The following is a 16,625-nucleotide window of genomic DNA, read 5'->3' on the forward strand; positions in this document are numbered from 1 at the left end:
TTGTAGTTGATTTGTGAATATCATCCATTTCCGATGTGACGAACATCTTTTTAAATGTTGTCAGCGCTTTGTGAAAACAGTCTATTCAATTGTGCGAATATATTCCGCATTACTAAATATATATTATTTATTTTTAGGTTATGATATACATGTATAATAGACAATAAATTCCAAGTACAGCAACACCAAACCTGAAATGTCAAAACACTCAAAACATAAAAATGGCGAATCGCACCGTGAAGGATGCGAAGTCCGTTCGCGGTACAAATCCGCAATATTTAATTGAAAAGATTATTAGATCTCGAATTTATGACTGCAAATATTGGAAGGAAGAATGTTTCGCCCTGACCGCAGAGCTTCTCGTCGACAAAGCGATGGAATTACGGTTTATCGGCGGTGTACACGGCGGTCACATACACCCCACACCGTTTCTGTGTCTTGTATTAAAAATGCTCCAAATTCAACCAGAGAAAGAGATAGTGGTCGAGTTTATTAAAAACGAAGAGTTTAAATATGTGAGGGCGCTAGGCGCGTTCTACATGCGGCTCACTGGTAGCTCTATTGACTGCTATAAATATCTGGAGCCGTTGTTCAACGATAACCGCAAATTGAGGCGGCAAAATCGAAACGCGCTATTTGAACTCGTCCATGTGGATGAATTCATTGATGAACTGCTGAGAGAGGAGCGTCTCTGCGATATTATTCTGCCTAGAATTCAAAAGCGACACGTTTTGGAGGAAAACAACGAGCTTGAGGCAAAGATTTCGGCGCTTGACGATGACCTGGATGATGATCAGTCTGATGACGATTTAAAGGATCCTGATAGAAAGGTAAATCAGAAACCGTCGAGAGTCGCCGAGAAAGTCGTCAGATTGAGGGAAAGCGATCGAGATAGGCGAAGAAGGTAATCATTTTATTTAAAAAAATTGTAAATTAAAGTACTATAAATTCTCTCTTCAATTATTACTTCAGAGGCATCTCTGAGTTTTGGAAAGACTAGAGTATTGAATTTATAAAACTAACCAGCAACATCTGAAATTTGTATTCTTAGTTCATTGATAACAGATAAGTATGACTGACACACTATTTATGTCAGATCTTAATAGCCTACTTCCACCCCTCGCCACTGATATATTATATTGGTAAATATGATGCACCAAGCCCAATGGCCTTTCATCCTCAACATTTTGGTGGTTGTCACTAGTTCTCCGCCGTCATAAGCTGTCAGACGCCATTGTTGAATTCCATCATAGTGTTGGTATCTTTTTGTCATCGAATTATAGTACGCGGTCCAAGAAATTATAGTATTTCGGCCCAAAGGCCCATTTCGGTAATATAGGACGTGTTGAAAATGTAAGAGTTTTTTTGTTTCTCACATAAACATAACGAAGAATTCGAGAAATTCCGATGCCCTTTATTTAAACACCTCTTATAACCCGAAAATGCTAACCGGCGAATTCAATTAATTCCATTTTAAATCAAGTCGAGGACTTATTACCTCCGTCGAGTTTTTTACACCAACTCATAGTAGGAAATATCGAAATTTTAGTACTTTTGGCATATATTTAAATGTCGAAATTAAATCGTTAACATGAAAATACATTTTTACCGATATTCAAAATTTTGGTATTTTGGACGTATTATACCTTTTTAATAGTACACGGACCAAAATGATAGTACACGTCGTCAGCTGAATGCAGAACTATTCTAACTCACATTTGAAATATTTTGTATCCATTTATCCATAAAGATAATAAATAATTTCAGTAAGTTGTTTCAAAAAATTCTCTCAAAAATTTCAAATGTAAGTTAGAATAGTTCTGCATTCAGCTGACGAAGTACTATAATTATAATTCGGTTGGCAACACTGCATTCACTGACAGGATGGCAGCGCACGAGGGAGGAGAACTAGTCACAAGACCCAACATTTTTAGTACTCGCGATTGTATACCTATTAACGAAGAGCTTCATTGTCATCACGATATGTGCTGTCACAGAAAGCTGCCGCTACGGGAAAAAATATTTAATGTTGTTTTTGGTTTTTAAAATGTTATCAGATTGATGCTCCCATCCCGTAGCACATTTTGACCCTTGTCACTTAAAAAAAATTACCAAAATGGCCAGAACAACAATGAGGTCACCTCACGCGTATCACACTAAATTGCCAACAGCATGACTCAATGAACATTTTTTATTATATTCTGCATGCCTACACATTTTTGACTCACGTCAAAATGCGTGCTCTTTGTTATTTTTTTTCTGTGGATTTTTTATAAATTATTATCGATGTCTGGTGTTTACATCTATTATCTATGGTCTGCTGGTTGGGTTCTGTTCAAAATATTATCTATGGATGCACTATTGCAAGTAATTTTAACGCACATTACGAAACTGTTTAAATAAATTGAAGTTACCAATGAATAATAATTCCAAATACAAATAAATTAGAGCCGGCACTTTCCATACCTAATTGATTTTATAGAGATAGTATCGTTTTGGTTTTAGTGGTCTTTTGTGAGACCTAAAAACGAACCAAAACCTAATACAACCTACTGTTACCCAGAAATTTGTAGGTTGTGTTAGGTTTTGGGTTTTGGTTTCAAGTTTAGTAAGAGGTGGTCAAGGGTGCGGCTTAAGAAATTTTAATATTGTTTAAATTAAATTTGGCAGCATATTAGGAGGGCACCTGCTGCATATCGGTTGAAAAACACTGATTTAGTAGAATAACGCATGTATGTAGTTTGTAAAATGATTTTGGTTCTTTCAGGTCAAAAGAAAAGGAACGCGACAGAAGATCTGACAGAAAAGACGAAAAAGAACGCAAAAGAGAAAGATCCAGAAGCCGGGATAGGCTGAGAGAAAAAGAAAGAGATAGGAGAAGGGAACGAGAACGGGAGAGGGACAGGCATCATCGACCAATTCCAGACAGACATGAAATCGATCACAGGAGAAGAGAGAGAGACAGACGGCATTAACTATTAACTTTACTAATAACTAAGTACAGTTTAACGATACTTCTATCAAGATATCAAATAAGATTTTCATAATTTTGTTACATTCATTCAAGCATACATCTGCCCACAAATGGTTTTAAATTTTTGTCACTAAAGCCAGTAAACAAACATTAATTGTTTGCAACTTAGCACATATTCACACTCGCCGAGATGTGTACTTAATACTTGGAATACATCCTAGCATATTTCGTCGCCGTAGATGTCAAGGGAGCCAAGCCACAAATTTGGCGAAAATGAGTAAAGTACACAAAAACATTTTAAAATCATCAAAGATGCAGTGGTCAATGGATTTAAGCCACAAAACTCGTTTGACTACCTCACACGTGTGCCAACTGTACATTTCAATATTCAGTGGTCAAGAGATATAACACACATAACTTCTAAGATACTATTTTTTTTAGTTATTTGTTCGAAATAATAAAAAGATAACAACTCAAAGTATATTCTATGTTCAAAGTTTCGCCGTTATATCTTTAAAAACAATAAAATTCAATAAAAAAATCTTACTTTTTTTGTCACACAAAATCTTTGCGCCCCTGTTTCTCAGCAATATGATTTTGTGGACTGGCTACCTTGACACCTACGACGACAATTTATCATGATTTCGAGTAACTTAGATTGATAAAAATAATGTTACGAGGGTTATTACGTAACACCCCACAATACCATGCGTTGTGCTACTTCCAGTGAAAGTATTACAATATGTGCACACTTGAAAATACATAATTCCAAGTGGGATTTGAACCTTACATCTTTTCACTACCGAGGTGACTGCTCTTGTGCCTTAAGCTATTGGTCCACCTTACCATGTTTACGATCGTTTATATTTCAATGGATTTTCCCATGTTTTCCATCCACGGCAATATTTAAAAAAACATGATCATAAATAAAAACATTTTTATACATTTTTTTGAATATTCATTTGGGGCAGATGCATATAGGTCTGGACTAAGCTTAATATGAGAGAGATATTAATATTTGCACACCCAAAGAATAACCAATTACAATAATCATTCAATTAAATTGTGAGATCATTCATGGTTATCTTCTCAATTCGCTGAAATAATCTAAATGTAATGTTCAAATTTCAATTCATTTTGGTGAGTTATTGAAGCATCATCCTCCTTTCTATTATAGTTAAGTTAAATACATTGTACAAATTAAAAGATAAGATGTGTGAATATTAATTGACTATTAATAAAACTGTTTTTCAATGACCTATCTATTTATTAATATTTCCTCTATTCTCACATCCTTGTCGTCATACCACATAATCGAACCAACAGTACCTACATTATTTTATTATGTTCCTCCATAATAATAAATTTCATTGACATGCACACTGTAGAAGCAATGTTCCCTTTAATTATTATAGTGAAAGTAACTGGACCCTGTAAATTAAACACAATAGAAAAATTTAAGGGGACATTTCTTAGAAGTAATAAATAGAAATCCGATAGGCTATATACCAATACAGTAAATTTTGATGCAGGGTTTTGAATGTGTGAGTGTCTTACGAAAATGATCAATATGTGCAGTAGTGTGTGTAATGCCAGCGCTCCGTTGGCGAGCCAAAAGTCTGAGGACAATAAATCATCCGACTTGTCTATGCTCTGCTACTGATCAACAAACGAATAAAAAAGTCGAGCTGTCAAAAGTCAAAAGTTGCGATTATTGTAATGTCTTCCGATAATCCTACAATTTTGTGTTATTTATATGTAGACTTGCATAAAATAATAGAGCAATGAAAACAACACAAGTTTTACGTTTTCTTTTATGAATTTCATATATACAAGTAAAAAAATAATTGATAAATCTCTCATTTTCTAATGTGTAAATTGACAAATCAATCAATAAATATATTTAAAACAATTACAGATTTTTTTTCGGTCCGAATGATTGCGTATTAATCGAATTTACGTAGTGATCGATGGACGAAGTCTGTGATACACCCCTGTTACAGGCGGGCTTCTCCCGGTGTAAAATAATCATTTAGTAGTCATAAGTCGAAACGTAACCCTGACCTCTAGAAACGGCTTCATAAAACATCTAATCTGATTCCTTACTCAACTATGTAATTTTTTTTTTATTCATAAGTAAAGGCCTTCGTCCGATGTGTGAAAATCATATACTGGGTGGAGGTGTAATTAAGATAAATTTAATTTGATTTAAAAAGTATAAATGATGATGGATGAAAGAGATAATTTTAAGACTAAATATAATGTATAAAATATAAGTATTTAAATCTAATAAATTTTGCCGGCAACATTAAAATCTCCGCGTACCTGCGCCGAGGTGGTCCTCGTGATTCGTCAAATCAAAAGGATCACGCGATAAAATTTGGCCAATCACGAGAGTCCTTTTTGCTGGTCGGCGTGGGTACGGGGAATTTAAAAAGAGAAAAAAGAAAGTTAGTAAGCGTCCCATTTCCAATATGTACGGACCTGCGACTATAATTATTGTAAAAACCCAGATATAAATTTGTGAAACTAAAATTCAAAAAAAAAATATAAGACAAGAACACGTTACGAACACAAAAGACCTTGTTTTATTTCCACTCCAATCGTTTAACTTTTTTTGTGAATCCGGGGTTCGATCAACGCTTGAGCTAGCCACTGGAACCCTGGATATCTCATCTGGCAACTCGGAGAGTAAAATATCAAACATGTTTGAAATCTAACAAGCCTGGTCTGCGGGTAAAAAGTCTGCAGATCTGGGGTGCTCCACGCGAAAAAAAAAGTCTGACTGACTGTAAATCGTCTGACTTGCGTGCCAATGGAGCGCCGGCTTAAGGTTATACCTCAGTTGAGGCATGGTCTAAAAAGATCGTGGCTAGGCGATGCGCGGATTGCGGGTCGCGGGTGCAAATGACGCATGCCGACCGAAATATAATTTCTCATATAAATCCAACATGCGTCCATTTAATGTTCTGTTTATTGTTCTATTAGTAACAATAATAATATATTCATTGACATGTTTTCTTTTTAAAGTAAATGGGTAACGTTTTTAGTCATCTTTACACGATTTAAGAATTAATACCCCCGTCGCCATCACGAAACAAATTGACGTATTGACACCTCGACGTGATTGATTGATGTGACTCGATTGAGAGCGATCTCAGACTGCCAGCGAGTCCAAAATTTCGTCGCGCCTATAGTTGAAAATTATTTGCCGTCCCACTGAAGTATCGCCTTAATACACCAATATTATTGTTGTTTTTATTTAATAAAACGCAATTTTTTTTTATATAGTACTTATTCCACTTTAATTAATATATTAGGACCGGTTTCGTCCGCCTCAGTGGGACATTTTCATATCAGTTGAAAATGTCCCACTGAGGCGGACGAAACCGGTCCTAATGTATTAATTAAAGTGGAATAAGTACTATATTAAAAAAATTGCGTTTTATTAAATAAAAACAACAATACAATGCAGTTCCACCATGAATTGACAGTTAACAAAATAAAAGACACCAATATTAAATGAACGTCAATGCATAACCGAGAGCAGTTGTTTCGACGTATGATTTTGATACCAGATGAAGGTCTCCCACGGGAGACCACCTTAAAGGGTCTGACCGAACAATCAACTGTCCCAAAAACCACAGCCTGCCGCAGCCTACTTCTGCACACTTGCACACAACCATGCATCTTTTGGTTTACGCCTTGTCCGCGCATTATCCTCTATGCTATACAAGGTGACATACTAATTGCGAAAAATTTTGACTATTGGCCTAATCAAGCTACTTTGGCAATCGGTTTTAGTTTATTAAATCAAAGTAGATACCTACTACTTTAATTACTAACCGACGTCACGGATTTCTCCAATATTTTTATGATGTAATTTACTTTGCTAATAATTTATAATTAACCATATCTTTTATTCAACAAATAATTCACAAGATTTAAGAATGCACCATTCTAATTATTGAACATACATAATTTTGAAAAACACTTCTGAGAAAATATATTAAAACCAATAGAAAAAAATCTTTCTAAATGTGGGAATTAATCGCACATTGTAATAATCAAAATTCACAAAAAAATAACTTTAACATTATTGGAAATTAGTTTTCACATATACCTAAGTAGGTACCTAAACTATTTCTCAAATAAATAAATGAAATCACATAAAATAGTTTGTTTTGTTTTTAGTTCTGTATCAGTGCTCGGCTGTAGTGGTTTGGCGGGCGCGGCGCGGGGGCGTTTTGCGAAACTCAAACGTATAGCCGTGTGTATTATACCCCAAAAAAGACACTGTCTACGAACATTTCACGCCGCCGCGCCGCGCCCGCCAAACCACTACGGCTGAGCGCTTAGAGTGAAAAGTCTGGAAGTCACATTAAATATTTTGAAGGAGAGCAGTTTTAACATAGTTAATCAGCTAATCTAGTTAAAATACTCGCGTTCGGACTAAAACTCCGTATGTCGGACTTTGGACCGCACTTTTGCAGTATTAATCCTCTTGCTATTAGCCTAACGAAAAAATTACTTAAATTGGACATCCATTCTTTCAGCTCTAAACTATAATAATTGAGGCGTCTAATTCCAAAAAGCGATAAGTCCACATTTCGTCAAAATCGAGAAAAAAATACGCACGTATTCTTTGTATTATTTTACACAATACGTATTGATCTATAAATTCCAAAACGCGACAAAACCTTACGAAAAAAAATATTTTAAGTCTCGATTTATTACAAAAAGCGCCAAGTCCGTGTTTCATATTATTTAAAGCTTGGTTGATTTTGCGCGTATTTAAGTCAACCAATGAGAGAACATTCACTATTGTAAATGGCGTCTCCCATGCTGTAGCATCTGGTAAACTCATGACAGTGCCACGGAAATATGTGCCTTATGCGGAATAAATTAAAAAGTGAGGTACAAGTAGCGCTACGTCCAATTTATTTTGCCTATATTTATTACATTTAAGAGTTTATACGTTAAAACAAATAATTGAAGCTTGAAACATAAAAACGTTGTTTCCCGCAAATATCGAATTGTGGACTTGTCGCTTTTTGTAATTAGACGCCTCAATTGGACAATCGTCGTTTTAGAAGTAAGGTGAGTCGGGGTAAGTGTGACATATAATTCAATGAGATGAATTTCAACCTGTTTCATGATGAATAGGTGTGTTTTAAACAGTTGAAAACTTTACCGTAAGATCTACAAAAGCATTACAATTAATATGTACAGAAGGATCCCACTGTATATCTTACTATGATACGACATTTTAAAGATTTTTGATCACTAGTCAGTTTGTTACACTTACCCCAATATTGGGGTAAGTGTCACTAAATTCATCTTTAATCCAAAAGTAGTTCAAAACCATAACGTATTACATGCATAGAAAGGTAAAATTTCATTTAATGGATATTGAGTCTTGAGTTAAAACTACAGTATGGAATTTCAACAAAAATGGACTAAGACATTTTTTTTGGGGTAAGTGTGTCATACTATGAATGAAGTGCTAGTGATGTCCCGAAACAAAAACAATGTATTTTTTTTATTAATTAACGTAGGTAGTTGACGGAAATCCGATGACACTAAGGAGTTTACTTTTTGAAAATCATGGGAAAAACTTGTTATGTCAAGTTGACAGTCAACATTATAAATAATATGCTTTGTGGACAATCTTTTAAATTCAGGTTGATGATTGTACTGTTAAATAAGACAAGTTATATTACCAATTGATTACAAAAGGATCGTATTTTTTTTGCGAACATATTCTTTGGCTTGCAGTTTTTAGCATGGGACATGTTTTTGTCTTGACCACCCGGGCAGATTCGTTACGAAAACATCGCACAGGCAGCGGTAACGAAAACAAAAAAATAAAGTCAAGAAAGTAGAGCGGCGCGGGCCGGAGTGGCTTCCCGCTTCAGTCGGCCGCAGTATTGCCATGTCTACTGAAATTTCAGTAAATCTACTGATATTTTTTGCCAATATACTGAATTTTTGATTTTTTTTCGAAATTCAAGAAATCTACTGATATTTGTGTTTCTCCATAATTGTAAATTAACTGATGATTCTTTTGACAATAAACTTGAAATGATTTACGCACGATCTTTTTTGGTGTGTTACACTTATAAATTGACGTAGAAAGCATTGTAACTCTACCCACGAGCACTCACTAATATCATCATTGTTTACAATAAATTAATATTATTAGTTATTGTTATTCTTATTAGTTTTAAATCATATCTAATATACGACATTTTCCAAAATCTACTGATATTTTATGAAATCTACTGAATTTTTTGTCAAAATCTACTGAAATTAAAATTTTGACTTGGCAACACTGGTCGGCCGTGAACGGCGCTTCGGGAACGACGTGTGACCCGCGCCCCGCAATTTATTTTATTTTCCTTCGAATTTGGACAACTAACATTCAGAGAATTAGTGGGCAAAGCATGTTCCATGTTTAATAATTTTAGCCGTCAGGGCTTAAGAAACCATCATATTTAAATGATGACTTATTTCTTTTAATAAAACCTATAAACCAATTGTTTCCGGGTACTTCGTTTTTAAACGGTGTGTTCAGTGGCGCACCCAGGATTTATTATTGGGGGGGGGGGGGGGGGCAAGTAGGAGGGTTAAATATAGTTTTCATGCAAATGAAAAAAAAACATTTAGTAGGATTTGAAAATTTTATTTACAGAACAAAATCAAGTTATTATTATAATTACTTCGGCCGTGGTTACTTCAATACATTGGACGCTAAAGACGCACCCAGCGCGTAACGATTAAGGTGGTCATTCGATATAATTAGCATGTTATTTAAATGTTGTAATTAAAAAGTAATTATCTAGTCAGCAGTCAATGTGTTTTAATCTCTCTGTGTATATAAAAAAGTAAGGCCAGTCCATTTAATCTTGACTACGTCATGGTATGTCACCTTATGTATGTACCACGTACACCTTATATAAGGTTTGTTTTATGTATATTTTATGTATGTTTTTAAAAGGCGTAAGGTTAAAAATGATCTTTCACTGACGCATGTTGTGACCATAAGTGTTTCACATATTTTAAAAGATGTTGGGTCAACCGTTTTGTCGCATTTTGATCAACAGCATTTCTGCAGGGAGTGACTGCATTTAATTTATCGAACTTTTTTTACCATAATTTCAATTCGGCATTTAAAATTGCAAGATTTGTAGAAGGCATAGCACGGTCATAAAATTCGCACAGCTCACGAAATTATTTCAGTTGGAGCATCTTTTCCGTTTGGTGGAAGAGTTATAAACTATTTTCAGTACTTTGCGATGTCGCATGAAACGTTCATTGAACTGATTTAATATTTGGTCAATAAATTGAACAAAGATATTTCTTCTGAAATACTCTTCTACTGAATCAGCTGGAACCACAAAATAGATCATAAATAGAATATCGATAGGCCATATTCAATACGCCGCATGGTGAAGCAGGATTTTGAATGTGTGAGTGTCCTACGAAAATGAAGCACGCATTATTCACGTGCAATAGTGTGTGTAATACACCAACATTAAATGTGCGTAAATGCATAAAGCGAGAGCAGTTTTCAGTATTCAACGTAAAACGTATTATTGACACGTGTGTTAGTTAAACCCGGATTCTTCCTTACTCGAGTCGGTTACCTGCTATCGCCTTACCCATTATGTATTTCAGTTCCCATTATTTCTGAGTTCCCTGGCTGGAACATTACACCTCAATGTTTGTTTCGATGTAGTTCGCCGCTTTTTCATTTCAACATTAAAGTTATTTATATATATTACGCCATCTTAAGACCGTGAAAGATAATAAATATTTAACAGTTTGGAATAAAGTGGGAACAATAAATAAAAGAGCAATTTATATACTTGACAGAAACTATATTATAGCAAAAGCAAGAAAGTAGAAATATAATAAAAGGTTATTAAGCGGCTCGATACTGAAATTTGGAAATAAGTACTAAAATAAATACAAGCAGCTAAGTTTGAAAAGAAACATTGGAAGAGTTGTGAATCAAATAATAGTTTAAAAAAAAAAAACTGGAACGATCAGAGGCTTCAAACACTGCGGCTGCATCGTGCTCCGTTAAGTGACGTCCATTATAAATGTTGGGTAAAACTCAAGCGGAGCACGACTATACTAGACGACAGTCAGAATCAAAAAGCCAAGTTGCTTGTTCCACACCTCGCGACCTCCGTTGTTGCCGGAAATTCCGTCTGCGACATCTCGTCGCTATAGGATTTGTTTCCCGAATATCCATTTTTGTCGAAATCGACATTTTAATGCAGTTCAATTTCTTTTATCGAACTCTACCGAAATCATTTATAAAACAAATATATTTTTATCTAGGAACAGAGATATTTTTTTAAAAAACCCGAATACGCCATGTTAAGTTACAATTACTCCGTGGTGTTCTCCCGAATGTCCAACTATTCGTACCTGAATATCCAAGTTAATTTCGGTCGAAATATATCTCTGGCTGAGTGTTTATTTCCCGAATATGACTTTAGCCAATCAAACCGCGCTCACGCCGTGCATCTCGCTTCCACATTCATGCTGTCTAGCTCTAAAACAATCACGCCCACTTTCATATTTTTTGGCCGTCCGGAGACTTCTTTCAAATTTCGTCTTATTGATATTGTTTTTAACATTACTATTGTTTTAATAGTGAATTCATCAAATTTGAAGAGATCATTCATAGCTGATACATCTCTAGTTCGCCCTGAACTTACAGTAGAGTTGTGGAAGTGAGTATTTTTACCTAAATAACTGCATTTTGTTTTGATAAATGACACAAAATCCCAACGGTTATATGAATTCTACAGTATGACCCGGCAACTACTATGACGTAAAAAATAATTATTATTTCAAATTATTTTTAATCAAACATTGTTTGTCTTTATTTTACTTTTAATCTAGGTATTTCTATGAAAATAAAGGCGATGCTATTATTTATTTTTGAATGCGCTGATAGTTAATTTAATTTAATATGTATGTTAGTAACTATTTATTTGGTGGATATTATATACTAAGGATATTGATACCTACCTAATATTAGCAGCTAATGGTAATTAATTTATACATGCTATTATTTTGTGTTGTTATTCCTTACAATGGTAAATATATAATATTTATTTGGTGGTTTGTAATAAGTTTAATTGTCAATTATAGAAATATATAGATATAATAATATACGGATATATATATAAATAGTTTTTTTTTTTTTTTTGGAAAAAGTATTAATATAAAATTGTTAGCAAGTACGAGTAAGTACCATCATAAAATATTGGAGAAATGACCGTGACGTCGGTTAGTAATTGAAGTAGTAGATACCTTATAATATATTTTCTCAGAAGTGATTTAAAAAATTATGTAAGTATATTCAATTATTAAAATGGTACATTCTTAAATCTTGTGAATTATTCGTTCAATAAAAAAATAGTTAATTACTTAAAAACTATTTAATTACTTAATCCGAAAAAAAAATCGAAAAAGCGATTGCCGCATGTTATTATTACATACAAACTTGGGTAATTACGATCATTAAGTATTTAAATAGTAGAGGTAATTATTAACAATTATCGTGTAAATAAATATAACATTTGAGGCGCGTACTTTTTGACCACTCAGTAATCTGTGGGCCGTGCAGCAATACGCTACGGTCTTAAATCCCGAACGTCCATGTTTTGTCCCGAATATCCATTATTCTGAGAGAGCGCTAAAAATTTCCCGAATATCCACAGTGAGTACTTGTAAATAAAACGCATTTTCTGTGCATTTAATGATTTATACCAGTTTATTATTCTTGGAATCTATTCTTAGATAATGTTGCAATCATACAGTGTAGAAAGAATGATTGATACATCTACTGATATTAAAATATACGACAATGAAATTTGTTTTTCGTCTCCTGTAAAATTGACATTTGGTCTATTCGGGAAACAAATCCTATAGCGACGATCTGTTAAATTGCGTACGCTCCATCGACGTGACCATAGATAATAATCGGGGTTGCCAACGGTATGAAAGTTAGTTATGTACATTTTGAACATAACAACAAGCTTTCTCCTGTGGTGCTTGTTACAGGAACAAATTGAATGAATTGTTCACAAATTTTGTTTATTTAATCGTCTATGTACGAGGGTGGGTCAATAATTCCTTAGAAAAAAGCATTAAAACAGTTTTTATTTTTGTATTTTTTTTTATTTCTCAACATAATCTCCTTGGAGCTCAATACACTTGGTTAGACGTTTCTCAATTTTTTTTAAACCGTCAGAAAAATAAGTTTTCGGAAGGTCCTCAAAATAAGCATTTGTCCGATCGATGACTTCTTCATTTGAAAAAAAACGTTGTCCACTTAGCCATTTTTTTCAGTTTGGGAAAAGGAAAAAGTCACTGGGGGCTAAATCTGGCGAATACGGTGGGTGGTCGACCAATTCGAACTTCAATTCTTCAATTTTAGCCATTGATCGTAAACATGTGTGAACACGGGCATTGTCCTGATGAAAGAGGATTTTTTTCCTGTTTAAATGAGGCCGTTTTTCTTCAATTTCGTTTTTTAGCTGGTCCAATAAAGATGCATAATAATTCCCTGTTATTGTTTTTCCTTTTTCCAAATAGTCAACGAAAATAATTCCACGTGCATCCCAAAATACAGTAGCCATAACCTTACCAGCTGATTTTACGGTTTTCGCCTTCTTTGGACATGGTTCGCCTTTCGCAATCCACTGCTTTGACTGTTCTTTCGTCTCGGGAGTATAGTGGTGTATCCATGTTTCATCTATAGTCACAAAGCGACGAAAAAATTCATCCGGATTGCGTTGCATGAGCGACAACAGGGCTTTAGAGGCCACCACCCTATTGCGTTTATTGTCGACTGTGAGCAAACGCGGCACCCATCTTGCAGAAACTTTTTTCATGCCCAATTTGTCATGTAAAATAGAAATGACGCTACCTTTTGAGATCCCTGTAACCTCAATTATCTCACTCAACTTTAATCTTCGGTCACTTAACACCATATCGTGGATTTTATTGATCATTTCTGGTGTAGTCACCTCTACAGGACGTCCTGAGCGTGGTTCATCCTTTGTTGATGTACGACCACGTTTAAATTCATTTAACCAGTTATAAATAGTTGCAAGTGAAGGAACAGATATGCCGTGAACTAAATCCAACTCATTTTTTATTTCCTTTGCTGTTAACCCTTTTATATTAAAATGTTTAATAACAGCTCTAAACTCAATTTTCTCCATTTTCCACAAGCAACTAGGACTTATTGACCCATCCTCGTATCTAATAAGCAAAGAAAATTGTTGCGTTGTCAAAATGTCACAAGTTTCGTTGGCAAGGATTCAAAAACATTTTTATTAAATTTGAGGCATAGTGGCGATAACCGCTGAACGTGTCATCAGCGACTGGCGGATTATAAGTGACTAACAGCAACCATGCTGGACATGTGCGCCTAGCATGCTAAACCATTACTCAAATAATATCGGCCGTTCTATCCGCTTGGTCTAGAGCAGTGGTTCTTAACCTATTTGAAGTCACTGTGCACTTTTGATCATAAGAAAAAAAAGCGGTGCACCAAAATCAAACGGTCAGAAAACAAAGAAAATATGCGGACATAACTTTTATTACAAATTAAACAGATTACATAACAGTAAAAAAAATATTAAAGAAAAGATATTTACATAATATATATGGAAAAACTGTAACTAAAATTACCCTTAACAAAATGGAATTTATTTGATGTGAAAGTCAATAAAATTAATGTGATACCTGAGCTTGTCGGATTTTGCAGATTTCAGAATGATTAGGCCTTCAATTCTTCATCTAAAATTATAAGACTTTCTCGTTTTTTAGTTTTTATATTAGTTATTGTTGAGAAACCGAGCACAAATATGATGTTGAAAACTATAGCAAGATTTTCAGTGCCCTCATGTAGAGACCTGGATATTCATCTTGGCCAAAAATCCAAAGTTCCTCCATAGTTATTTCAGAAAAAATATTTTCAAAGTACGATTCGTTGACAATGTGACCAATTCTTCATCTTCTCTTGGTACGAAAATTAAAAACTCGATGTATCAATCGTAGCAAATGGATTTCGTATTCAGTCATAATTTTCTATATTTAAGCAAGGAAAATAATATGCAATCTTTTCTTTCAATAAACTGAAATGTTCTGTTATAGCAGTAATAATTCCCACGGCAATGTTTTCGTTCAGTGAAGAAAACATATCTACTTTATTTTCCCCTATTATTCGATTTTTCCAAAGAGTTATTTTTTTCGAAATCTTGTCAATTTGTGAGTAGATTTCAAAATACAAATCGTCTTTCCTTGAATGCTTGTGTTAATGTTATTTAAAGTACTTAATTAAAAGCATCTGCTAAATATGCCGTGTTACAACACCAATCATCATCATTCTGAAGACGTTTTACAAAATCATCCATACTTTGTTATCCATCCTTAATTTTGGAAAAAAGATTATTAATTATTCATTCTTAAGTTCTATGAATTGCCATAAAATTTGATGAAGTAGTATAGCGCCACATGCGATTTTTTTATGATATAAAAATTTTTTGGTGTGTGTTTATCTCACAATTTTACGAGCCGCAACGCCGGACCCTCTTAAGCCCGGGCACCCAGGCTCTAGCCCTGTCAGCCCATGGTGGTCATGTCAGCCATGGGCTAGTCGTTCTTTTCACCGAATTTTTATCGTTGATTTTGGATTTTTTAAGAGTGAAGTTCCAAAATATTATTTTGAAATCGAAAAAAAGTATTACTGCATTTAACTTATTCTTGGGTGTACACCACTACGGAATTCGGGTGGACACCAAGAATTTTATGACATTTCCATTTGAGATTGGGTTTCTAAAAAAACCCGTCATTAGTGTTTCGAAATTTTTGTGTTAGAAATTAATATCTAAGAAATTTTTCTAAAGAGGGTGCTGGTGAATTTGAAATTTTTTTGCCGTGTTTTTATTTGTCTAAGCAATGGCAAAGGCTTTCAATGTTTTTGGGGGGTGCCAGGGCCCCTTGCCCCCCCTGGGTGCGCCACTGGGTGTCTTAATATTATTTTCTTTAATATACTGTCCAATTAATTCGAGGACTACTTTTTTGTGAGACATGCTTTTCCAACGTAGGTATGCAAATTTTCTTCCAAAGCTGTTTCAATCTCTTTGGGTAATATTGTACTTCTGCTAAAACTGTCTTCTCTTCTTTCGAAAACATGAGCAATAATTGTAGATCGTGGATCCCGTATTTTCTCGCAGCTTCATATCCTGTCAATAGATTTTTTTTTTACACATTTAACTGTTTTTTGTAATTTTCCTTGGTCCTTAGCTCCTTTATCTGTCTTTCGTTTATATTTACATGTGGGAAAATGCACATTAATTATCATATTATGGTAGATAAGCACTTATTTAAAAAAAACTTATGTATTAAATTAAAACACATGCACTCTTCCGAGTACCTACTTACAAATACGATCATTTTTTCGATCGATAAAAATAATGGATCGTGTCCCATCACCTAGTTAAAATAATGACTATGCGAATTCATAGAAAATATAAGGAGGAAGTGTGATATAAAACAAAGGCGCACTTACCCCACGCGTTTACTTTCGTGGGGGAAGTGTGTCTACTCGATT

At 34.4% G+C, this 16,625-nt stretch overlaps 1 protein-coding gene across 1 annotated transcript; it reads left to right on the plus strand.

Moving 5' to 3' along the window:
- The first annotated feature begins 213 nt into the window (after positions 1–213).
- Prp38 (pre-mRNA processing factor 38) lies at positions 214–4,231 on the plus strand. Its single transcript, XM_085942986.1, has 2 exons — positions 214–904; positions 2,768–4,231. Exons 1-2 carry the CDS (start codon positions 222–224, stop codon positions 2,973–2,975), a joined length of 891 nt encoding a protein of 296 aa, XP_085799112.1. The 5' UTR covers positions 214–221; the 3' UTR covers positions 2,976–4,231.
- The last annotated feature ends 12,394 nt before the right edge of the window (positions 4,232–16,625 follow it).

Source organism: Rhyacophila brunnea, unplaced genomic scaffold (genome assembly GCF_057557595.1).
Source record: "Rhyacophila brunnea isolate RB1 unplaced genomic scaffold, BYU_Rbru_1.0 scaffold_15, whole genome shotgun sequence".
Taxonomy (NCBI): Eukaryota; Metazoa; Arthropoda; class Insecta; order Trichoptera; family Rhyacophilidae; genus Rhyacophila; species Rhyacophila brunnea.